At 44.5% G+C, this 25098-nt stretch overlaps 1 protein-coding gene across 14 annotated transcripts in view; it reads right to left on the bottom strand.

Annotated features, from left to right (window-relative positions):
• The window catches only part of TNRC6C (trinucleotide repeat containing adaptor 6C), a 127019-nt gene that overhangs the window by 20131 nt on the left and 81790 nt on the right, over window positions 1-25098 (bottom strand). For 13 of the 14 annotated variants that reach the window (XR_007513917.1, XR_007513916.1, XR_007513919.1 and 10 more), the window contains 8 exons: window positions 13427-13642; window positions 11297-11463; window positions 8273-8353; window positions 6907-6964; window positions 5646-5788; window positions 3736-3885; window positions 1895-2041; window positions 97-216 (listed from right to left, as the gene is read on the bottom strand). Coding sequence is in view for 5 of the 14 variants with exons in the window: in XM_049858667.1 (XP_049714624.1) it covers window positions 97-216; window positions 1895-2041; window positions 3736-3885; window positions 5646-5788; window positions 6907-6964; window positions 8273-8353; window positions 11297-11463; window positions 13427-13642 (1082 nt within the window). In the remaining 9 variants the exon portion in view is untranslated. The remainder of the gene's footprint in view (window positions 1-96; window positions 217-1894; window positions 2042-3735; window positions 3886-5645; window positions 5789-6906; window positions 6965-8272; window positions 8354-11296; window positions 11464-13426; window positions 13643-25098) is intronic. The other variant, XM_049858669.1, reaches the window with a different exon arrangement.

Genomic DNA, 25098 nt, shown 5'->3' with positions numbered 1-25098 from the left:
CTACTTCCGTCAGTCAGTCTGTGTGTTGCTGGCATGGTCTGTGAGCAGAGCGCTTGCTGCCTCTTGTTGTGTAACCTCAGTAGCCTGGCCACTCACCAGCTGCAGCTGATAGAGCTGGTTCAACATCGTCATATGCTGAGGGTTAATTGGCGAGGTCAATAGTGCAGGGTTGAGACCAATGTTTTTTGCTGCAAACTGCAAAAGCTGTGCTTGAACCTGTGCAACACAAAACATACCGGTAAGCACCGAAGTTTTTGAGACTCAAGTCTGATTATTGAAAAGACAATTTTACTTGTCTCACGGGTAATCGTCAAAGGCAATTAAAAACGGATGGACATTTTAACATTAGCAGTAACATGCTTTTGTGAAGAACCACAAGGAAAGAATTAAAGAATAAAGAAAAGAAAGTGATAGCTGTCTCCACATATTGTAGGTGTAAATGAACTTTCTACGGTTCGGGGTCTGATTTCATACTGTGTCAATGAAAACGGACCAGGTTTCCCACGGACAGGCGGCACGTGAGACTGGAGAGTGAGGTGAGAAATCAGGCAAGAAGCCATTCTTGCTTGGCGGGGCACAATGAGAGGGGGCAGCTGCTCACTCCCTCACAGGCAACCTGGAGCAGCCACCGAGAGTGCTGTAGATCGTGCCACGCCACCCTCACAAGAGGTTCAGACCCAGGGCGACCCTCCCTCCTTGTACCTGTCACCAGCACCCTATTCTCTCAACCCTCTCTCGACATCCCTACATCCATAAGCCCCACTCAATGCTCTGTGCTCAGCAAGCTGTCTACCCTCTGCTTGTGGATGTTCCTCCTGTGCCACCGACTCTGGCACGTTCAAGTGCACCGCGGCCGCTGGCCTCCTCCCACACAGGGGCCTCCGCAGCTGGAATTCCCGCTCTGGAACAAGCTTTCCAAAGCGTGACACGTGCGGCTACGGTAGAGGTAGGCAAGGTGATTTCAGGTGGGCTGTGGGCGAGCATTTAAGAAACCTAATAGTTAGCTAAAGTGTATTAGAAAAACGTTGACATCTAAAAATAAATTTATTTAAACTAAAAAGGTGAGTCAATTTAAAGAAAAACCAGGATGTGACAAGGACAAGTGGTCTGGCGACACAGAGGCCAAGAGTGCTGGTGTGTGGATGACAGGTCTGGGAGCCGCCAGGCGGACTGCCAGTGGCCCCTCAGTGTCTGTTCCCATCTACTGATGGGGCTGCCTGGCCACCTCTGGCCTCCTTCCTATAGGCCCCATCTGTTCTCTCCGCACCGTGGCATGAGAAAGAAATCACGTCTCTTACTCAGTCCTTGACTACTTCTAGATGGTTTATTTTACACCCTAAGCTATACTGTAAGGAGCCCTGGTGGCACCGTGGTTAAGTGCTTGGCTGCTTACCAAAAAGTCGGTGGTTGGATGCCACCAGTGGCTCCTCGGGAGGAAGATGCGGTAGTCTGCTTCCGTAAAGGCTATAGCCTTGGAAACCCTATGGGGCAGTTCTACTCTGTCCTTCAGGGTCACTATGAGTCTTAATCGACTCAATGGCAGTGGGAAAGTAATATTTAGCCTGTCAGTTTCCCCTCCTAGGTAAATGCACTGCGCGCACCTGAATAATTTTCTCAGAAAAGACCAGGACAAAATCATGTATCGACAGCAGTGTCAGGTCCATCTTTCCCCGTCACTGTTGCTCCGACCAGATGGCTGCCAGCCCTGGTTTGCGTGGCTGAGGCACTCCACGGAGTGAGTGCTGAAGTCTCCAGAAGCAGGGGACAAACGAGGAGGCCTCCTCTCAGATGCGGGCTCACCCCACTCTCACTTTAAAACACGACCGCTCGGTGATACCAGACCCCTCCCCACACACACGTCTGGGCCTCCCCGGCTGGCGGCTATGGGTCTGACCTGAGGGGATAGAAACTGAGGCACTTGAGCACGGAGACTGGGCTGGGAGGAGCTGAGAGGCTGAGCTGGCGGTTGCTGCGGCTGTTGCATGGTCCTGGCTTGTGCTGCTCCGCTATTGCCAAACATACCCAGATTGCCACTCGGTATCTGGAGAGAGACCCAAGCAGGGCGCAGTTACCAGGTGAGGAGTCACATGTGCATTACCTGCAGGTGGGTGTAATTATTTGCTTCCTACATGTAAAGGCACACTTGTTTCTACCTTCTCCTAGTGTCTACCTGCACCATGCTGAGCTTGTCACCTGTGTGGTTTCCAAGGTTATGTGATGAAGGCCAGCCTGGGAGTCTGGCACGTGATTTAACTCACAGGAATCACCGGCATTGCCAGTTCTACAGTGTCCCTAACCAGGCTGTGGCACTCAAAGACTCTTTAACAAAGGGTGTTTCCAAAGAGCTGCATACATAGCTACTCAGATAATTTACATGTCCAAAGGAATACATATGCTAACAGTTAAAGAATAATGTGAGGGCATCACTAACCCTAGAGAAAAACAAATTTTTCAAATAGGAAGTATCACTTACTTCAACAAACCCTGATGTGTAAAAAAAAATTGGCAAACTCAGTAGTTAATTTTGTGTTTTTCTACAGGTTTTAGTTATAATTTCTCCTCTGCTGTGATGAGTTACCTAGCAAAGAGGAGAAGAAAAGTGACAGCTCTTCTTGAGGAGAGTGGCATGAGAGGTCTGAGCAGCAATCCTGCTCCACATGCCAAAGACTCGGGCCCACCCTGGCTGGCTAGGTGACTTTAAATGCTCAGGGGCTAACTGAAAGGTCGGTGGTTGGATCTCACCAGCAGCTCGGTGGGAGAAAAGACCTGGCGATCTGCTCCTGTAAAGATTACAGCCTAGGAAACCCTATGGGGCAGTTCTACTCTGTCATATGGGGTCGTTATGAGTCAGAATCTACTCAACTGCATACCACCACCACCAGGGTTAGCAATACAAGATCATACAAACTGGGTACTACGGAAGGTGGGGAGCAGTGTTACTGTTAATTACACAGTGATGACCGCGGACTTTGGGGGGCTACTGCTCGGCCATCCCAAGGGCATCTTTTAAAGATTAAGTCCCAAAGGTGTGTGTGTGTGAACCTCATTTCTAAGAAAATCAATGGAAAGAAGTTCTGCAGATGAGAAAGGCACTGTTTGTCTGCGTCTCATTTCACATCTGAGAATCTGCAGCAGAAGTGAGATAAAGCAGCTGACAGTCCAAACCCCTGGGCCGTCCCTCTGTAACTTCCAACACAGCGATTTTCACCTTTCCCAAAGAGCGGTAAGGTCGGGGAGAAGTGCCAGTACGAGGCTGTAAAAACCACAGAGAGAACCTTAGGACAGAAGCCGCCCCTCCTGGGAAGATGAGCAGAATGCAGTGTTTCCTACAGATCAGCACAGTCCAAGTTTTGAATGCCAGGAGGAATAGGACTGGCACCAGCCAGATCCACGGATGGGTCTGGGACACGGAGCCGACTCTGCAGTATATATCACTTAAACTAGCATAATGTTTGTGCCAAGAGGGCTGAGAATTCAAATACTTTTTAGGCAAGTGTAAGAGTAAATATAATTTTGAAGCATTTCCTTTAACATGATTACATTTTAAGAACTGTGACTCAACTCTAGGTAATCACCTGGAGGAAACCTTTACAGTGTTTCAACCCACTCTTACATATCCGAGTCTATTTTAAAATACAGGCAACTAACTAAAAGTACGAAGGTTTACTTTTCAAGCACACCATTTAAAGGCAGAGGAAGCAAAAACCAGGCTCTGGTCTCTCCCAACAGTCTTACCTGTCGAGAAGAATTCAAGTTTTGCACGCCCAGCCCTGAGGCAATCCCACCCAGGGTCTGACCAGGGAGTGCGCTGTTTGAAAGGGGGAGCTTCAGGCTTGGTGAAGGCAAAAATGGTGAAGGAGTGGGCTCTTCCACGAGGCCGCCGTCCTGGTTGGAGAGAGAGGGGGTGAGCTGCGTGCAAGGCCCACCAGCAGACAAAGCACAACATGGTTTCCCAGGGAGATACAAGTGTATGGGTGAATAAAGAATTAAAAGATCAAAAAGTGTGGATAATAAATGAACGGAGAATATGGGCAAAAGCAAGAGGGGAAAAAGAGAAACGGGATTAAGATGCTGTTTCACTTTTTAAAATACTTTACAAACCCATGTTAACCTGTAATATTCTTAGTCACTGCTGGCCCTGTGGGGCACGAGGAAGGAGAAGGGGATAGAAAATGTGGCAAAAGCTTTTTTATTTGGAACACACATCACACACAGCCCTATCATCTTCAGACAGGTTCCTTCTGGGAAGTTATTTGCCAAGGACTAGGAATGCATTAGGTTGAGTCTGCTGACATTCAACTGGTCTGACTTGGTTCAGTCTTCCAAAACCAAAAACCCATGGCCATGGAGTTGATTCAGACTCACAGGGACCCTACAGGACAGAATTGAACCGCCCCATAGGATTTCCAAGCAGCGGCTGGTGGATTCGAACTGCCGACCTTTTGGTTAGCAGCTGAGCTATTAGTCACTGTGCCACCAGGGCCCTGGTTCACCCTTATACTAGATATAAAACACACACAGAATTCTATTTTGTTTTTTCTTTGTTTACATTTGTTGAGGCTGTACTATGTGCCAGGTGCTTTGCAAACTCATTTCAGTTAATCTTATACAAGCCTGCCAGGTAGGCAGCATTCGTCCACTGACCTTTAAGGCAGGGCAGTGACAGGTCAGCGCCCAAACTCAGGGGTGACTGCTTTGGCAAATACAACTACAGGATGCCCATTTAAACTGGAACGTCAGATGGACAACAAATCATTTCTTTAATGTAAGTATGTCCCCCCGGTTACTGACTATGTATCTGAAATTCAGCTTTATCTGGGCACCCCATCTTTTACCTGGGCCCTCAGCACATCAGCAAAGGGCACCCGCACTTGGCCCCTGCTCTCTCCCGCCCCACTGCACCCCACGGCAGAGCATGCTGGAGGACCATGTTTGTTTGAGAACAGAGGTAACTCCTCACTGCTCATACTCAGGCCCACCTGTGGATCCCCACCATTTTTAAAAACGTGTCCTTCCTTGTCTCAGTTTTGTTTTCCAGGTTCAACATTCTGACTGAGTTTAATGCAATGCTCTCTTCCCCCTTTGAGGTCACACCCATCTGGAGAGGGGGCCAGTGTCCCATGCCTGAGCCCGAAAGGACTGAGCTGGTGCCTGGACTGTTCTGCCAGGAGGCACCTGCAGCGTTTGCTGGTGCAGGGGCTGACCCCAGCAAGGGCTGGCCAGGTGTATTGGCCAAGGCCACTCCCACTTCTGGTCCTTCCTCCGAGATTAAACCCATGACACACCATCTCTGGCTGGAAGGATGAGTATTTAAAATAAGATAGTAAAACAGGCTGACGGCCCCTGTCTACTGGACAGAATGAAGCAGAAGACCCTGGCAAGTTTATACAATACAAATGAAAAACCAGCTATCAATTTTGGTATTTTTCATTCCCAATAACTTCATATGAAATGCAACATTACCTCCTTCGAGTTAAATACTTACACACACACACGCCTATATGAGAAAAAACGAGTAAAAGTCACTTGAATATTGTATGTAGCCTATCGAGCTTTTATAGGCCTTGCATTAGGGACACAGTTAAAATGAAAATCAACTCCTGTTTGAAAAACAAATGACCAGCCCAGACCACTAAAATTCCTACCTTGTCAAGAAAGGTGGGGCGGTCCACGGAAGACTCTTTGGAGATTGGTGGGCGGCAGCCGAGGGGCTTGGTGACCATTCCATTATAGTCAGTCACTCCCAGTCCACGCTTGTCCACGTCCACCTTCTTTTCCAGCAGAGCGCCTGGAGCATGGCACACAAAAGGCACACGTGACACAAGGTGCTGGTGAGTGCTGAGTACTGAGACAGGCGGGAGCTGAGCCACTACAGCTCACGCCTCAGCAAGGACTGCAGGACCCTCCCGCCACAGAGAAAGGGGCGACTGGGGTGACGGGGCGCCTGGGTGCCTGGCTCTGCCATGGTCTCAGCCCCAGGCTTCTCAGGCTCCATCTGGGATCTGCTGCTCTGACCCCTGCCCCTGCTGCTCCCTCCAGCCACAATTCCACTTTCTGCTGGGAGGCGTTGTCCCCCACCAGGCTTGCCTCTTCCCGGCATGCAGGTATCCACTGTCCCTGTTCCTCTGACTTTGTCCACGGCTGTCACTTTCCACTTACTGAGTCCCTGTTATTTGTGGAGACTCTGCTAGCCGTGGGGGCACAGTTTCTGTCCTTACAGGTCTTTCAGTCTAGTGACCAGCATTAATTTAGCTCCTTTAATTTTCTGCTATTTCACAATCCTAAGAAGTTGATTCTCCCACAGCTCCAGCCCATGGTGATTTCTCCTCTGTCCTGGCAGCCTGCACCGTACACTTTGGCACTTGCCCTTGATTACACTGTGCACGTGGACACATTTAACATAACTACTACTACCAGGTAAAACACCTCAAGGACTAGAGTCTCTCATTCCTTGACAGAAAATCCTCTCCCAACACCAGTGGGTGCTTGGTCGGTGTGGCTGTGCTTCTTTGGCCCGAGAGCGCCCTCTGTGGTGTGAGGTCCAAGGTGAGCACCAACTGCATGCACTTCGCAAGCCATATCAGATGCTCTGAGTGTCACTGTCATGTCCCTCCAAAACAGATAGGAAACATGCTTCTATGTGGTGATGTTCTGGGGAAGATGAAAAGGCAGGCATGCTTCTGATGTGGCCCTGGCCGTTTGCCCCCAAAGTCCCGGTAGTCACGGGTGGCTTGTTCCTTGTCAGTGCCTGTCATGCCACTGTCCCTTCCTACCCTGCACCCGTGTCCTCTGTGCCCAGCATGTGCTCAGCCACGAGGCCACGACAACAATAAAACGCGCTCTGAGAGTGACCACCTCACAGACTGGTACCTCTGGGAGTGACATTAAGCGTGTTCCATGACTTACTCATGGCCTGATCGAGATTCATATTGTTGCTCTTCAAGGCCTCTTCAGCTGGTTCTCTCTGGGCGGGAAACAGAGTTTTCATTAGGACTGTCTTCACAAAAGGAAGCGCTTGTTGGCAGGTTACCTGCTGTCGACTTAGAGAAATGGAAACACTTCAGCCCTGGAAACACTTCCCCACTGCTGAGGTTAGAGATAAATGTCAATTAAATAAAACACTGGTTAAAGGACAAATGTACTAAATTGATTTTGAGTTAAGAAATTGTATCAGACACTTCAAAACTAAGTGTGGAGTACCAATAGGACCCAGTGAGTGCTCTCGTCATCTACTGCACAGCCCTGGAGAACGACTCAGCAAGGGGGTGCTGGAGGGCACAGCCACGCTCACACGTCCTGGCTCTGCAGCCAGTAGCAAAGCCACTCTGGTGGGTCAGGTCAAAGTGGGAGAGTTTCATCCTCTGCCACAAGACACTATCTTCAACTACTTCTCATCAAGAAATGTAAAAAAAAAAAAAAGGAGGCCTATTTAGAGAATTCTCCCTATGACTGGGATGGACCGATTTCAGCTGAAGCTCAACCTTGGGGTATAACGCTAGATCATGGGTACAACGACCATCACAGCGTTGTCTCAATCAGTGGACGCGCAACCCTGGGTACAAAGCTAGACCATCAGAGTGTGGTCTGAATGCTCTACCTGGCACTCACGCTTCTGCCCTCGTCAGGGTGGCAGCCTGTGCATGTGGGAGCAGCCCCCTCCCCCATACAGAGCTCATTCTACACTCACTCTTTCATGGGTATCCAAGGTCATCGACAGGGAAATATTCTTTTGAATAAAGATTTGGAAAGAAGGTATATGAAGGGAACAAAGGGCAAATGTTGGTATCCCTCACTGTCTGAACGCCTGCTGTCAATCTTGGGAACCGAACAGAGGGTGATTCAATTTCAGATGACTGCCCTGTGATCCAACTCTCCCTACAGATTTTCTGAGACTCAGAAGCTACACAAGTTTGGGCAAGAGGCTTTTTCTTTGGTGGTCTGTCAATCTACTGCATGAACTAATGAAAATTAACTTTTAATTATAAATTAGAAGAAAATATAAAGTTGTATAAACCAATGAAAATTAAAAATCATACAGCATTTTTTGTTCTAGGAAACTATGTGGATTTTTTCTGTAGTCCAAGGCAACAATCCCTAACCAAAATTACCCAAGTAATATTGCCAATTGGGAATTTACAAGTTACGTCACGTCAATAATCTCATTCCTCAAATACTCCCCCTTTCATATTATATATAACCAACATGCATAAGGAAAAACCAGGGCCCGTCATTTTGGGAAGCACGACTGGAACAGTAAAAGAAGGCCAGTCACCGGGAAGCCCATGTCGGTGAGTTGTTTGACGAGCCGCGTCAGGATCCAGGCCTCATCCTGCTTGCCGGATGTCTTCATGCCCTGGAATGGAGTGTGGGCACGGGAGACTGTTAGTTACACCTTAGTGCATTTCTTCTGCCTATGTTCACGGCGATTTAAGTCACAGAATCTTTTTGTATTAACATTGAATAGTTATGTGCTCCGGAAAGTTCCTGGCAGTGTTTTGTGGCCAGCACTACGGGCGCCAGCACTATGGGTACTAACACTATGGGTATCAACACTGTGGGTAATGCTTCAGGGTCAACTGGTAGGCTGATAAATGCATGTAACTTACGGACTTTAAGAAAGCAAGATAATCAGTTCTCTTCCCAAGGGAATTAACTTAGTTTACCACAAATACATACTACTTCCATTATCATATAATCACAAATGCTCTTTTGAACACGGGCCTATGCTAATAATACGTGAAGTTTACAAAAAATTACAGTTTTTGCCTTTTTATAAGCTTTGTTTAAGTTGACGAAATGCAGGGGCCTCATTCCAACAGAATGAAAAGGCAACTAGAAAGGAACAAAAAACCTATTAACTACTCTTTTCTTGGAGGCCTGGTGGCCCAGTGGTTAAGGGCTATGGCTGCTAACCAAAAGGTCGGCAGTCTCAAATCCACCAGACGCTCATTGGAAACCCTATGAGGCAGTTCTACTCTGTCGTACAGGGTCGCTATGAGTCGGAATGGACTCGATGGCAACAGGTTTGGTTTTACTCATTTCTTATAGTTGTACAACCTTTTTCCTTCCACGCAACTGGTTGCACATTATACATTTTTGTGTACCCTGCAGTTTTATTTAACAATATATTTTGTTAAATATATCAACATATATAGAATTTCATTAAAAAAAAAAATTTGTTTAGCTTTCCATAATATGGATGTGGCATAATTTAACTTGTTACCCCATCAACATACACTTAAATTTTCGTTTTTTAAAACTATATTTTCTACTATGAAAATGCTGCAATACAAAACTGTACGGCTGGACTTGCTATGGCGACTGGAAATGGGGGGTCACAGGGCTTACACAGACGTGTGTTTGACAGATAGTGCCAAACTGCCCCCACGTGCCCTTTTACAAGCTTTATTCTAAAAGATGACAAAAGGTAGGGTGTTTCCACGCCGACCAGCGGTGGGTAAGAGCCCCTGGTTTCCCCACAGTTCAGCGAACGCAGTGTGCTCACTCAACTTCTGTACGTTTGAGAGACGGAAAACGGCATCTGTCTGGGTTAAGAAGCCCTGGTGGTGCAGCGGTTAAAGCGACTGACTGCTAACTGACGTGCTGGTAGTTTCAAACCACTGGTTTTAATCCACAGGAGAAAGATGTGGCAGTCTGCTTCCGTAGAGATTTACAGCCTTGGAAACCCTGCGGGGCTGTTAAGAGTTGGAACAGACTCAATGGCAGTGGGGTTTTTTTTGGGGGTGGGGTGGGGTGGGGTGTTGTTTTAAGTCAAATTCTCTTTCACTTCAAGTGAAAGCCGTCTGTACTTCCTTTCCTGGGGGTCATCGAGTCACGTTCTTTGCTCATTTTTCTACTGGCCTCTTGGTTGTTTTTTCTTTTACGTCAGTTTCTAGGACCTCTTTACGTTTTAGGGAGGTCAATCCTTTCTCTAGGATATGAATTAGATATTTTTTTCCAGTTTGTCATCTGTCTTTGACTTTGATTATGGAATTTTCTGTTATGCAGTTTTTATGTTTATCTACCGAAACTTGTAAATCTTTCATTTTAAGGCTTTTAGACTGTGGGCATAGTGAGAAAGGCCTCTCCCACTCCAAGACTACTTTTAAAGTTCTCTATTTTTTCATATTTAAATTTGCGATACACTTGGAATTCCTCTTGGTGTATACATGAACTGTGGGATCTAACGTAACTTTCCCCAGATGGCTGTGCATTTGTTTCAAAACTGCTTAATACTCTGCTTCAGGAGCTCTCAGAACCCCATTATGCTCCCTTTAGAACTGAGGACCCCAAAGAGCTTGTTTATTATGTGTGCTATACTGATCAATATTTACTGCATTAGAAATTAAAATGGAGAAATCTGAAAAATTTGTTTAAAAAACAAACCTACTATATGCTAAAATAAATAACATCTTTAATGAAAAAATGTATTTTCTAAAACAAAAAAACTTAGTGAGAATAGTGGCACTGTTTTACATTTTGGCAAATATCTTTAATGTCTGGCTTAATAGAAGCAGCTGGATTCTCATGTCTGTTTCTGCGTTCACTCTGCTGTGATGTCAATGTTATGTAGTCTCTGGAAAACTCCACTCTACATTAGGAGAGAAGGGGTGTGAAAGAAACAAAGTCTTAGTAGTAGTATGAAAATAGTTTTGACTGTGAGGACCCCTTGAAAGGGTCTCAGGGACCTCTAGGGGTCCTCAAACTATATTTTGAGAACCTCAGGCCTACATTCTTACCAGTAATTTGAAAGACCACTGTGACGGTTAACGTTATGTGTTAACTTGGCTAGGCTGTGACTCAGTGGTTGTGGCAGACACTTGACTGCCATAACATCATATAATCATCTTCCATGATGTAATCCTATGTGATCAGCCAATCAGTTGAAAGGGGAGTTTCCTTGGGGGGGTGTGCCTTCCTCCAGTATATAAATGGATGTTCTGGCAAAGCTCAGTCTCTCTTGACCCTGCACTCTTCTCGTTACCTGAACTCTAGTTCCTGGGACACAATCTGCAAAGTCTCTGGCCTCCCGCCTGATCTGCAGATTTTGGGTTTGCCAGCCCCCGCAATTCCGTGAGTCAGCAAAGGACTCCAGCCCCGCTGCCTGACCTATGGATTTGGGACTTGCCACCCCCCATAACTGTGTGAACCATTTCCTTAAGTAAATCCCCTGTCTATACCAATCTCACTGGTTTTGCTCTTCCAGAGAATCCAGACTAGGACAACCACCTCTACCCTGAACGTGCGTTAAGTACTGCCAATGGTTGCGGTTTGCTTTCCTTGGTGGTGGGCACACCTTTTGAAGTCCTTTTTTGGGGGCATTGCCCCAGGAGCTGCAGGAGGAGGTGCTGTCTTGGGAAGCAGCGTTACCCCACATGTCTCCTTCTTCATCTTCCCACTGACTGGCGCTGAGGTTCATCTCGTCCCCACCGCTGCCCCAGCCTTCTTGCATAGATTTTGAAGCTAGAAAGAGAGTGGACAGGAACTCATCAAATTCCCCACCCCTGGGGTAGACCATACTTCACGATAATATAATTTAGGAGAAAAGGGGTGTATCATAACCTACTTTTACGATTTCATTTTCCCCAGACACAGGAGGTGAACTTCTCCTGTTAGATATGTGTGTATGTGTATGTATATACATTTTTCCTTCAAACTCCAGCTATCTGTGGTCTGTGGAGTTCCAAACTCCCGTAACAGACTGTAAATCATTTTGAAACAAAAACATCCTAAAAGTCAATCCTGGGGGGCTGCAGGAGAAGGTGGCAGTGTCCGTGTGGTATGAAAGGCTTACTGAAATGTAGAGTCCTGAAAAATGTCCCTGTCCTCCATGTGGCCCTCAAGCATTGGTTGTCACAAACCTGGAGCAGTGTGTCAGCCAGGTCAGTGCTCCCAAACATCCCCACAACGGAAAATCACCAGGATCACCAGCAGCAGACCGGAGGCTGGGCCTGAGCGTCTGGATTTCTGGTAACTGGGTCCTCAAGGACAAAGGACACAAATGGAACACACCACCTAAAAATGGACTGTGAGTCTACATACCCAGAAGCTCCTGTGTCCGTTAGATTTTTAATGAGAAGCAATATGAGTGGAATATATAATTCCAGCAGGGTGGTGGCTATGAGGAACATACTATCCAGTGTTAGCAAAATAACAGGATACAAAACAGTGAAGTTGCATTTCAAGACCTAAGACATCTACTGATGTCCAAAGAAAATATGAAGCTTCTGTAGTCACCAGAATAATTAATTTTATCATCAAACTTGACTTAGACCAGGAACCTTCTAATTATGTTAATGTCTTAAGCATCACAATGCAAAACACCTACACACAACAAGAATCCAGCTCGGTAAGCACCACCTGGACATTTATGAGAATGTATATTTTGTATACTTATTCATTACATTTTCAGACAATGGGAAAAAAATGCAGCATGATGTTTTCTTCTTTTTTCAAGTTGCTTAAGCACAAACCTGGAGTATTCAAAGGAGAATTGTGTTTACAAGACAAAAACATGGTAAGAAGTGTACCACTGCTGTGAAGTAATACATGCTTTCAAAAATTAACCTCAAGAAAAAAAAGTGGCATGCTCTATCTGTCTTGCTCATGGAATTAGCAAGTTTAAAGAGGCAGGAACAGAGCACTAATGAAGAAGTATGGTTGTTACTAGCAGTATCAACCATCCATGCAAGATGGTTCTGATTCCTGTATTTATTTTAAACAGGGGGTTACGGAATTCTGTTAAAAGCAGGTCCTTTGTGTTTGTATCAGACACAGTAATTTTTTTTTTTTAATTAGGCATTTAAAAAAAAAGTGTGTTTCATGTGAAAGTTTACAGCTCAAGCCAGTGTTTCATACAAAAACTTATACACACTTTGCCATGTGACCCTAGTTGCCATCCCTAGAATGTGACAGCACACTCCTCCCTTCCACCCCGGATTTCCTGTGTCCATTTAACCAGCTCCTGTCCCTGTCTGCCTTCTCATCTCGCCTCCAGACAGGAGCTGCCCATTTAGTCCCATGTACCTACTGGAACCAAGAAGCACCCTCTTCAAGTACATCACATCATGTCTCACAGTCCAGTCTAATCTTTGTCTGAAAAGTGGGCTTCGGGAATGGTTTTAGTTCTGGGTTAAGAGAGAGTCTGGGGACCATGTCTTCTGGGGTTCCTCCAGTCTCAGTCAGAGGATTAAGGCTGGTCTTTCTACTAGAATTTGAGTTCTGCACCCCACTCCTGTCCTGCTCCGTCAGGGATGGTAAACATTTGTTTTAATTCGTTTTGTTTAGAGTTAGTCTTAAAGTGTAAATAGAATGAGGGGTGCGTCCTAAAACATGAATTCTTAAAATTCAGTTAAGCCTCTCTCTGCATGAAAACACCAGGACCCATCTCTGATTTGCCTAGTCGGGCGGCAGATGCTGAGCTCACCTGGTTTGCACAGGGCTGGGGCAGCGGCAGGGGCACCAGCTCTCCCATAGGTCACTGCTGGCTCAGTGGGGTGGTCACCCCATCCGCTGCCACTGCTGGGGGGCTTCCCCCATGCTGCCGTGCCGTTGTCCACCAGGGTAGAAGGGGAGGGCGGCTCTCCCCAAGAATTTTCAGCCTTTGAATGAACATTAGGCATTTCTCCCCAGCCTGATGAAACTAAAGAGGGGACCAAAGGAGAGAGAAAATAATATAAGTGAAATGTAGAGAGAAAGTAAAAATGGTCACTTCAATTTCAAAAGTATGTTTGGAAACCCATCCTTGTTATTGCTGGGTGCCTGTCGAGGTGTTTCTGACTCACACTGACCCCAAGTGACAGAGTAGAACTGCCCCATAGGGTTTCCAACCTTTAAGGGAGCAGATCGCCAGGTCTTTCTCCAGTGGAGCTGCTGCGCCACCAGGGCTCCTTAATCTGCCTTTAGGATAGTTTTTAGTATCAAGTCTAAGGGAGACAAGCGTGCTAGGTCTGATCAGGTCTGTCTAGCTTTTTTAAGGTTGTGACTTTCTCACTCCTGACCCCGTCCCTCACTGAAAATTAAAAGTCCACTACAGACCGTAACGTCTACAGTATTTACAACATAACAGGGCTTAAAGAGAATAATTTAAAGCTAATGTTTAAGAAGTAGCTTGTTTTCCTTCTGGTATTATATGTAACGACATAAAAGAAATTTTGTCACAGTATTCTTTTATAAGAAAAATTGACAAGTTGTAAAGGTATACTGAAAAATTATCCTCGCATATCTTTGGACTAACCATCAGAGACAGAGATCAATTCACAGGGGCAAAGTAACGCGAAAACAGTAGATTAAACATGTCAAGACAGAGTGACAGCTAGAGAACACAGGGCCTTCCCAGGGCGCCACCCAGCGAACTGAGAAAGAGCAGGGTATTTGCTCTAGAAGATGAGGGGGGAGGTGAGGAACTGCGGGTCAGGTGGCCCCTGACAGGCTCACTGGCTACAAGGGCTTCTCAGCAACCTGTCCTTTCTGACCAGGGTCTTGCTCCTCATCGAGATTGTGACCTGACCCCATCATTCTGTGTCTGTGCACAGCGCACCCGACACTACTGGCAGTCACGCTGACACCATGTCTCAGTTTCCATTTTACACAGATACGTTTTCTCAGAGGTAGAAATGTGAGTATTTTAAATAGCAACTGAAGAATAGAAAGCATATTGCTCTGTCTGCAAGAGGAATGCTTGTTATAAAATGCAAATAGCCACAAATCTTAAGTTATTTGGTCTTAACATGGATATTATGATCTCAATTACAAAGTTTATTAATTTTCTGACTAAAAGGGACACAGAACCAGTTCCCTTGAAGCTCTTTATTCTAATAAAATGCAATAATACTGATTGATGACAAAAGGACACGTAAGGTATGATGAATCACTTTAAATTACAAATTCTCCGCGGAGCAGCATATTATATAAATTGTTGCCAATAACCGGGGAGTTAATCCTAACCAGTTAGCGTGGCAACTGCTAACTATAATATTACCTGTAATTACAAAGAAAACAATAATGCATATTGATAGAAGTGGTTCTACAAACTGAAGGGATAAAATTAAATTAAAAATTAACATAAGTGATAAAAATGATTGATGTTTGAGGAAGTGAAAATAATTTAGGCATCGCTAAAGATCAATCAGCTGTAAGGAAAGTGATTTACTGTCATAATTAAACGATGAATTCACCTGAAACATGTCTGCCATCACTACACCTCCTGTCTCTTTGAAAGGCACTACGGTGAGTACCTGGGTCACAACGAACATCCAACTCACAGACAAGTCGGACTTGCCCTTTAAGATTATGTACATTTTCCCCCACATTGAAATGATGGAACCAACTGCTACTCACAACAAGTTCTTCATCACCATCATCTTCACTTGCTGCAGGAGCAGCTTTTAAATCACTGAAAATGTTGGAGCCTTTTTTGCACTAAAGTAAAGCTAATCATAAGAACCGTACGCACCTGTTTCCACCTACCTACAAATTGGACTTAAAGACACACTTAGGAACGGATCGCGTTCATAACCTGGGGACTGCCTGTATTACAAATTATTTAACTAAGTCAAAGCCAAGAATAAATACGAAGGCCATGGCAATTGTAGATAATGGATTTATATCAAGAATTTTAAATTCCTACTAAAGCCAAGGAGCCCTAGTGGTGCAATGGTTAAGTGCTTGGCTGCTAACCGAAAGGCGGCAGTTTGAATCCACCTACTGGCTCCATGGGAGAAAGACCTAGCAATCTGCTCCCGTAAAGATTACAGCCAAGAAAATCCTACGGGGCAGTTCTACTCTGTCACACCTGGGGTCACTATGAGTCGAAAACTGACTTGTTGGCACTTAAGAATAACATCAAAAAAAAAAAAAAAAAGCCTACTGAGTACAGAAGGCAAGTGATGCAAGCACCATGGTTCAAAATCTTAGAAACAAATGAAGAACCGCTTGGTTACTCGAATCAAGAAAAGACTACTTCCGCTTTACATTAATCTCTGGTGAGCATATGCCAGCTAACACACACAGAAGGGTGTGTGCGCCATTTGACACCCTAAAGGCTCCCGAGGGATGCTGAGAAAGGAAGCGTGCCAGATAACGCTGATGCAAAGTTAGCACTTTCAGTAGACAAGGAATTATCTGAAATAATACCATGAAAACAAACAATCTCCACTGCTCATTGTTGTTGGAGTCTGATATCCTTTTTGTTGATCATTTTACAGGGAGTCTTTAAAGCTGGGTTTACTGACACAACGAATTTCTCTCTTACATTTAAAATATTGACTTAAACCAACAAAATGGTCCTTCAGATACTACCCGCTTTTGGCAGAATACTTCTGTACTGCGGGGTTCAGAAATCATCATCTCCCTTCTTCAACTGAGCCAATAAGAGCTGGGAATAATCACAGCAACAATAATGAAATGGTGCCAGAAAATGCAGTTTTCATTCCATTTTAAAATATACATTTTTCATCTTTCTGTCAGAATGGAGAAAAAGTGCAGAAGTACTGTGCACCCAGACGACTGGCATAAAAAACGAACACCAAACAGAGACAGAGGCCACAGAGAACCAAAGGAATGAGGATCTTCACCTGACTTAGTGACTTCCGTCTTGAGCACTACAGACGGTTATGTCCATAGATGACATTCTTCTGTGAAGTAAGAAATCATTTTAGCTTGTCCCAAGGATGCCGCTCACATTGTTTTGTAAGAGTGACTCTGTGGTTATTAGTTGCTGTGGAGTAGGTTCCGAGTCACAGCGGCCCCACATGTGCAGAGTAGAACTGCTTCATAGGTGTTCGAGACTACGGCCTTTCGGAAGCAGGTTGCCAGGCCTGTCTTCCAAGGTGCCTCTGAGTGGGTTTGAACTACCAACCTTTACGGCTAGTAGTAGAGCGCTTAACCATCTGTGCTACCCAGGGACTCTGTGTGACAGGCAGCCCTTTTTGGAAAGGAAGGTTCAGTTAAAAGGTGGCCAATTTTAATCAGGTGAAAGATAAAAATAAAGGACTAAAAATTCAATCCACTAAGCATTTACTGGGTGCCTGCCATGTGCTCAGCATTTTCAGCTGCTGATTTATGTAGTAATGAGATGGGATTTTGCTCCCACTCATGGCCTTAAACTTAATGTAAATTTGTTACAATCCTTGGTTGGCGTATGGAGGGATAGAGCTGAACTGGTATCTCACTACAATAAATCTTTCATGGTTGAAATCAAGACAGGTGTGTATATATGGTGAAGCTTCACACTGAAGTGCCCTGCTTCTCAGAAGGCAACGGACACTCTGGTTCCACATTCAGGGACTCTACTCGAGGGTCATGTACAAGAGCCCTTTTGACCAGCCGGCCCCTAGGGCCTCGAGCTGGACAGCACCCTCTCTAGGAAAAGCTTCTCTGCTGCCTTACTGGTCATCACACAGGGCGACACAGCATTAGGAACCAGAACACCTTAGTGTGTGGGATTCCCTTGTTTTATACATAGCACTTGCATCAATAAGCACTTTCTGCTCCTTCTGTAGTGGGACTTCCTATTTCCTGGTCCTCTGTCAGTTCCAGCCCCATTTCCCAAGACTCCCAAAACATAGGAAAGCAAAAAACAAAACAAAACCCTAAGGAAATCCAAAAGAAAAGCCCATATCCACAAAGAGCTCACTCAGATCATTCCTCTTTTAAGAACTATTTCATGGGGCTTAAAACAGAACTCATGACTTCTGGCTGGAGAGGTCCAGGGCACCTAGTTCTGAAGCTGTGGTGGGAGGACACCTGAGCTGTAACAGCATCTTGCTGATTCACTCCATCTGCAGGTGACTCTATTTTTTTAAAAACCATCAATTTTATACCAAGGAAGGGTAAAAGAACAGGTGAGTTTCCAGATAGGCAGCCTTGGAGGGAGGACAACGTTCTGAGCTCCTGGCACTAATGGGACAGAGAAACAACACACAGGCATGATTCTTCTACCTGGGCAGGGGCTTCCTCAATCCAAGTTTTTCCAAGTTGTAGTTTAGTGAATGGATGCTACGCCTCCTGTGTGATTAACTCACACTGCCTTTGCCTGTGTTGATACTCTCTGTGCTGGGAAATGAAGGTATAAAGCAAATACGGTATCACTAGACTAAAAAAGTACACAAACACAAAGTCAGGTCTGCCTCTCACTAAGCCTTTTCAACTTGCACGGAGAAGATGAGTGACCACTCTCAGAACAGCTGAGATGCACGGCCCTGGCTGATGAGGCAATCCTGAGGAGCACACGCAGTAAAATGGATTAAAAAAAAATCTTGAATATGACCCACACTACCAGTCCACTTCAGGCATATGGTACTAATATTTCACGTTCACCAATGTTGGACGACAAAACCCCGTGCACGATTTCATGGCCCTACTATGCTGCTGGTTTAGCTTGGAACAAGTGTACCATGACCTTCATACTTGATTTTAAATTAATTGTATAGTGACCTTTCCACATATCCTCCCAAACACACACACAGAGTTCTTTCTGATTACCTGAATGCTTTGTGAAACCTAACGGAGTTAAAGGATGAAAAACAATCAATCTCTGGGGGTTCCCCCTCAACCTCATCACCAGATTCAGATTCAACTGTAAGGACCTGTTACTCATCAAACGGTCTTATTAGTTAAAAATCAATGTTCTCCTGTGTGTGTGCAAATTGATTTTTTAAGTGTTGCAGGGTATTTCTTTCTAAGTGTACTAGATAATCAGTTAGCAAAGAATTTTTAGGATCTATTCTCAGTCCTTCAGAAACAGAAGCAAACACTTGGTTTGCACTTTCTCCCTTCGGCCACACCACTGGTTGTCAAAATAACAGACTGGTTCTGCCATGACTTCATAGCGTCTTCTGGACAGCAGGGGCCAAGTTAGCCAGCTCGGACTCCAGCAGCGAACTAAGCGATGGTGGCAAGGCTATAAGGAGAGGGGGGCGTGCTGTGCCAGCTTCCGGGCGTGGCAGCCCCTCAGCACCTCTTACTCTCCATGGAAAGGCAGGCCCAGGGGTATCTCTGTAGAGGATCACTGCTGTGCTACCTTCCGGTTTATGAAAGGACACTGCCTTTCCTAAAACAATCATCACAGCCTTCCTAAGCTCATCAGAAGACTAGTATCAATACCACAAGAATGGAACAAAAATGACTGTCCCACAGCATTTACTTCTGTAAAACTGGGTGCTCAAAGGTACGTATTTCAGAAACTTTTTTGTGAGACAGGAGAGATCAATACCTCTAAGTGATAATGATCAACAATTTAAAAAGCAAAACCCAAACTCTGACATTAGTGAAAATTTTGTAACATTAGCATAGGTCAACAGTAATACCAAAGAATTTTCTATTTATACGGTAAAACACCAACTGCATAAATACAAAAAATTCCTCAGTCATCGACGGGAAAGCTTTTTTCTCCCGAGTGGTGAATGCCAGTCAGCAGTGACCGCCAGCCTGAGGAGGTGCAGGCCACTGGCTCACACCCAGCGTACTGCAGGGTGCTCCCGTTGCCCCCATCATGGACCCTGACTGCCCAGGTGTCAGAACCCAGACAAGGAGGGCGACGGGCTGACACTCATGGTAACAGAGAGGAGCAAGAAACAAGGGCATTGCCATCATAAGGAAGGTAACTGGTGTGGAAGCTTTTATGTTACGTCTCCTGGCTCAAAGAATTGCCTGGTCTAACAGACTTGGAAAGTGAGCAGCTTCGATTACTTGTAATTCCTGGGTGTGATCAACTCTGTTTTCGTTGCAAAGAACACTTGGTTCAGGACAGGCTGGAATATCACAGGGATCGCCGAGCAGGAACACTCTCAGTGCAGCCCCTTCACGTCAATGGTACCCGCAAGTCCCAAAAGAGACTAACATTATAAAGAAGAAAAAGTAAGTCCACCGTAGCCGTGTAACACACTAAACATGACATCGTTTCTGCGCAGGGGCTTACCACACGCAAAAAAGTTTGCATGTTTTTTTTTGTCTGTCTCTGTGAAGTCAAAGCTGCTCCTAGAGCGCTGCTCCAACAACAAAGTTACACTCGCCCGCGGCCAGAGACCCCAAGGGGAGAACAGGATATGGAAACAAGTGCTGGCTTAGGACAGAGCAGTCAGAGAATATTTTTCTCCTTTGAAAACTGGCAGTAATATGTGCAATTGTTAAAAAAAAAAAAATCTATACATAATTTTCATAACAAAGAGAATGATTCTGGCTGTTCTAAGTGAGAATGCCACCTTTATCCAGAGTAAAGCTCACATTCTTCATCTACTAAAAACCAGCAAGAGTAGATCCAAGGGTAGCATATAAAAGAGGAAAAATGGTGAGCTAATGCAATGTGCTTCCAACCCTTGCAGGGTCTCACGGATGTAATGTCTGGGAAATGGCAGCTGGGAAAATTACACATCTAAGTGTTTACGTTAGTCATCAAAGCCTCCATGTTCTCAGCATCCGTCACCTTTAGCTGTCCAGCAACCAGACACAAGGGCACAGATGACAAAATCTTAAGGCACACGGGAATATTTTAAATTGCAAAGTAAAACATATTTAAGAGTGAACTTTAAAATTCTACATGAAGGGCTGGCAAACTATCTGCTCTTGTAAATAACGTCTGACTGGACTCAGCATGCTGATGACTCGCCTAGGGCTGCTTTCCGCTACAGCAGTGGCTGAGTGGCTCCAACAGAGGGTGCCTGGCCCACAAAGCTGAAAATATCTACTCTCTGGTCCTTTACAGAAAAAATTTGTTGACCTCTGTCCTCTGTAATTGTTCTTTTTGTCTAATGTTATTTTAAACATTGTATTTGCAAAATTCGACCTAGACTGTCTTCGTGTACAGTGCTTCTCAACGTTGGTCCTGGACAAGTGGTACTCACGCCACAGGGGAATTTACCAGGCTGTCAAATCCTGGGACCCACCCAGACCTACTACAACCGAAATTCTGGGCTGAAGCCCAGTTTAACAAGCCTGCAGGGTGATTCTGATGCAAGCTCAAGGGTGAGAACCACTGACATAATTTATAATATCAACTCCCCTAAACTCCAGTTGTTCTGTCATGTAACAGCCAATAAAACGGGTAGGGTTGAACTGCACTAAATAATATCCATAGTCAGAAGTACCAAAAACAATTAAAAAATAAAACAAATGAAAGCTGGCAAATAATAGGCAAAAACAGCAGCACTGTCAGGTCTACCTTTCAACAATGGATTATCTAATATAATAACAAAGGCACAAAGAGCAAAAGACAAAATAAATAAATGAGACCTCATAAAGATTAAAAACTTTTGTTCATCAAAAGACTTTACCAAAAAAGTGAAAAGACAAGCTACTGACTGGGAGAGTAACTTTGGAAACCATACGTCTGACAAGAATCTAATAACCAAAATATATAAAAAACTTTGACAACTTAAAAACAAAAAGACAAATAACCTAAACATAAAATGGGCAAAAGACCTGAACAGACAGACATTTCACCAAAGAAAGCATTCAAACGACTACCAAACACATGAAAAGATGCTCGGCGTCATTAGCCATCAAAACTCATTGCTGTCAAGTCGGTTCTCGCTCACAGCGACCCTAATGGACAGAACAGAACTGCGCCAAAGGGTCTTCAAGGAGCGGCTGATGGATTTGAATTGCTGACATTTTTTTTACCAGCTGAGCTCTTAAACCACTGCGCCACCAGGACTCCCATTAGCTATCAGAGATATGCAAATTAAAACCACAATGAGATACCATTTCAGTCCCACCAGGATGGCAAAAATCCTCACAACTGGATCAATAAGCAACATCATGATAAAGAAAAGACCGACCTTATGTCAAGGATTTCATTTTACTTGGATCCACGATCTACACCCAGGGAGGCAGCAGTCAAGAAATCAAAAGACAGCGCTGCATTGGGCAAATCTGCTGCAAAAGACCTCTTTAAAGTGTTGAAAAGCAAAGATGCCACTCTGAGGACTAAGGCGCACCTGACCCAAGCCACAGTGTTCTCAATCTCCTCATACGCATGTGAAAGCTGGATGATAAATAAGGAAAACCAAAGAAGAATTGAGGCCTTTGAATTGTGGTGTTGGTGAAGAATGTTGAATATACCATGGACTGCCAAAAGAACGAACAAGTCTATCTTGGAAGAAGTACAAGAATGCTCCTTAGAAGCAAGGATAGCAAGACTACATCTCACATACTTTGGACATGTTATTGGGAGGGTCCCTGGAGAAGGACATCGTGTTTCGTAGAGGGTCAGTGAAAAAGAGGAAGACCCTTAACAAGATGGATAGACACAGTGGCTGCAACAATGGGCTCAAGCATAGCAATGAGTGTGAGGATAGTGCAGGACCAGGCAGTGTTCTGTTCTGTTGTACTCAAGGTTGCCGTGAGTCAGAACTGACTCGATGGCACTTATCAACAACAAGCAGGATGGCTAAGATCAAAAAAAAATCCCAGACAACAGAAAATAACAAATGTTGGCGAGGGTGTGGGGAAAATGGAACCGTCACCCATTAGCTGGCGGGAATGCAATATGGTACAGCCCTTGTGGAAAACAGTTTGGTGGTTCCAAAAATAAAACTAAAAATAGAACTACCACATGACCCAGAAATTCCACTCTTAGGTATATACCCAAAAGACTTGAGAGACTCAAAAAGAGATGTGTACATGAATGTTCATTGCAGCACTATTCACAACAGCTAAAAGGTGGAAACAACCTAAACACTCATCAACAGCTGAATGGATAAACACAGTGTGGTGCATCCATACAATGAAATGCTACTCAGCCAGTAGGAGAAATGAAGTCTCGATACAGGCTACAGTATGGATGAAGCTTGGACACATTTATGCTGAATGAAATAAGCCAATCACAAAAGGATAAATATTGTATGACCTCATTTACATAAAAAGACAAGGAATGGCAAGTGTATGGAGAACAAAGTTTATTAGTGGTTACCGGGGTGGGAGGGAGTGGGAAATGGGGAGGTTAACAATAATGGAAAAATTGCATGGATTAAGGGTAGGGTTGCACAGCCGATTACTCTAACTGCTGTAAATACGTTGTACACCTATAAAAAGTTAAATTGGCAAACATTGTGTGATAGATTTATTTACGACAGTGACCAAAAAAAAAAAAAAAAGTAGTTGCTGAGTCTGCTTATGTACAACCACATACCTCATGAGATTTGGTTCCTTGGTTTGGAGGTTTAGGATCATGGTTTCATGGGACTTCCCAGCCAATTGGCCTGATAATGTGTTCAGTGCTTCTGTTTTGCCTCTTAGTCCATGGTGTAGTGTCTGGGGTCTTAAAACCTTACAAAAGGCCATCCAAGGCACAACAATTGGTCTCTATTCATCAGGAACAACAGAGGAAGAAGGAGAGTCAGGAAGAGAAGGATGATATGGAATGTGTGGCTAATGGCCTCCAATGAACAACTGCCTCCTTGCCGTGAGACCAGAATTGGATGGTGCCCGGCTACCATTACTGAACACTTTGATCAAAGATTCCATAAAAGAATCCTTATCAAAAGGTGAAAAATGCAGAACAGATTTCAAATTCTCATGGACCCTAGACTTTATACAGCCATGGACAGTGGATAAACCCCTGAAACTATTGCTCTGAGATAATCTTTAAACCTTAAATCAAAAATATTCCCTGAAGTCATCCTAAAACCAAAAAATAGTTTGGCTTAACTAGTTAAAAACATCTGCCTTGAGCATTATGGAAACCCTGGTGGCAAGGGGGTTAAGAGCTACGGCTGCTAATCAAAAGGTGGGCAGTTTGAATCCACCAGGTGCTTCTTGGAAACCATATGGGGCAGTTCTACTCTGTCCTATAGGGTCACTATGAGTTGGAATAGACTCATTGGAAACTGGTTTGGTTTTTACAGTTTTTGAGCATTACGCTCTTTTAAGAACTATCTATATGGGATTAAACGGACAACAGTAAGTCGAAAGATTAGATAGGAACTTTAGGGGGAAATGAGTTTATGTTAATGAGGGAGGAACAATTCAGAAAAGGAGGGTGAGAATGGTTGTACAACTCAAAGAATGTAATCAATGTCACTAAATTGTACATGTAGAAACTGTTAAATTTGTATACATTTTTGCTGTGCATATTCTCAACAACAACCAAAAAGAATAGGCAAAAATAACAGAAAAGACAGGTAGGCTCCTTAAACTGTTTAGAGGTCAGGTGAGGGCCTGCACTGCTCCCATGACTTGTTGCTTTTCCTGTGGAGAAGTCTCCTTCACCTCTTGTCCTCAGGGGCGGCCAAGTCCCTGGCTGTGCCACTGTTGAGCACAGGTGCCCTGCCATTTCTCTTTTGAGACCTTCATGTCCAAAGATGGCTGAGGCCCACAGTGAGGACAGGCTGGAGCAGGATGGGGCCAGCCCACGAGGACTGGTAAACCAGAACACTCAATGACTTCGTATAAAGCCTGATGCAATGCTGTAGAAATTATAAGTGTATTAATCAAGTAAACACTGAAAAAGACTGATTGGGTGAAGATTAAAGTTGAGTTCAATCTGCTCCTTTCTGAGAAATGGGGGCAGCAGATACTAAACTTTAACATTGTTGACTTGCAATGGACCAATAGGAAATACTCATTTAAAAAAACATCTGAATTGAGCTCAAGTGTTAATGATACTTTAGCCTATTACTAGGCAACAAGCAAGATTGAGAAATGCTTTTCCAATGATAGAGTAGTTAAGATGCACCCTACCTGCAGAAGTTGCCAAGAGTTTACCTACTGATACAGAGTTTAGTCCTGTGGAAAATGGAATTGACTGTAATCCCAGGTGATTAACAATTCACTGTCACCTGCTAGATACTGAAGTATCTAATACTGAGTTACTAAAATAGGAATTAGGAGTCCTGGTGACACAACGGTTAAGCAATTGTCTGCTAACTGAAAGGTTGGCAGTTCGAACCCACCCAGTGGCTCGGTGGGAAAAAAGACCTGGTGATCTGTTCCCATAAAGATTACAGCCTAGAAAACCCCATGGGGCAGTTCCATTGTGTCACATAAGGTTGCTATGAGTTGGAATCGACTTAACAGCACCTAACAACAACAAAAATAGGAAATTACCTAGCAGTTAATGCTTAATTTGACAATAGTAGCCTCATTACTAAGTAAATAAAC

This window comes from Elephas maximus, chromosome 19, assembly GCF_024166365.1.
Source record: "Elephas maximus indicus isolate mEleMax1 chromosome 19, mEleMax1 primary haplotype, whole genome shotgun sequence".
Classification (NCBI taxonomy): Eukaryota; Metazoa; Chordata; class Mammalia; order Proboscidea; family Elephantidae; genus Elephas; species Elephas maximus.
This window is presented reverse-complemented; position numbering and strand designations above follow the sequence as displayed.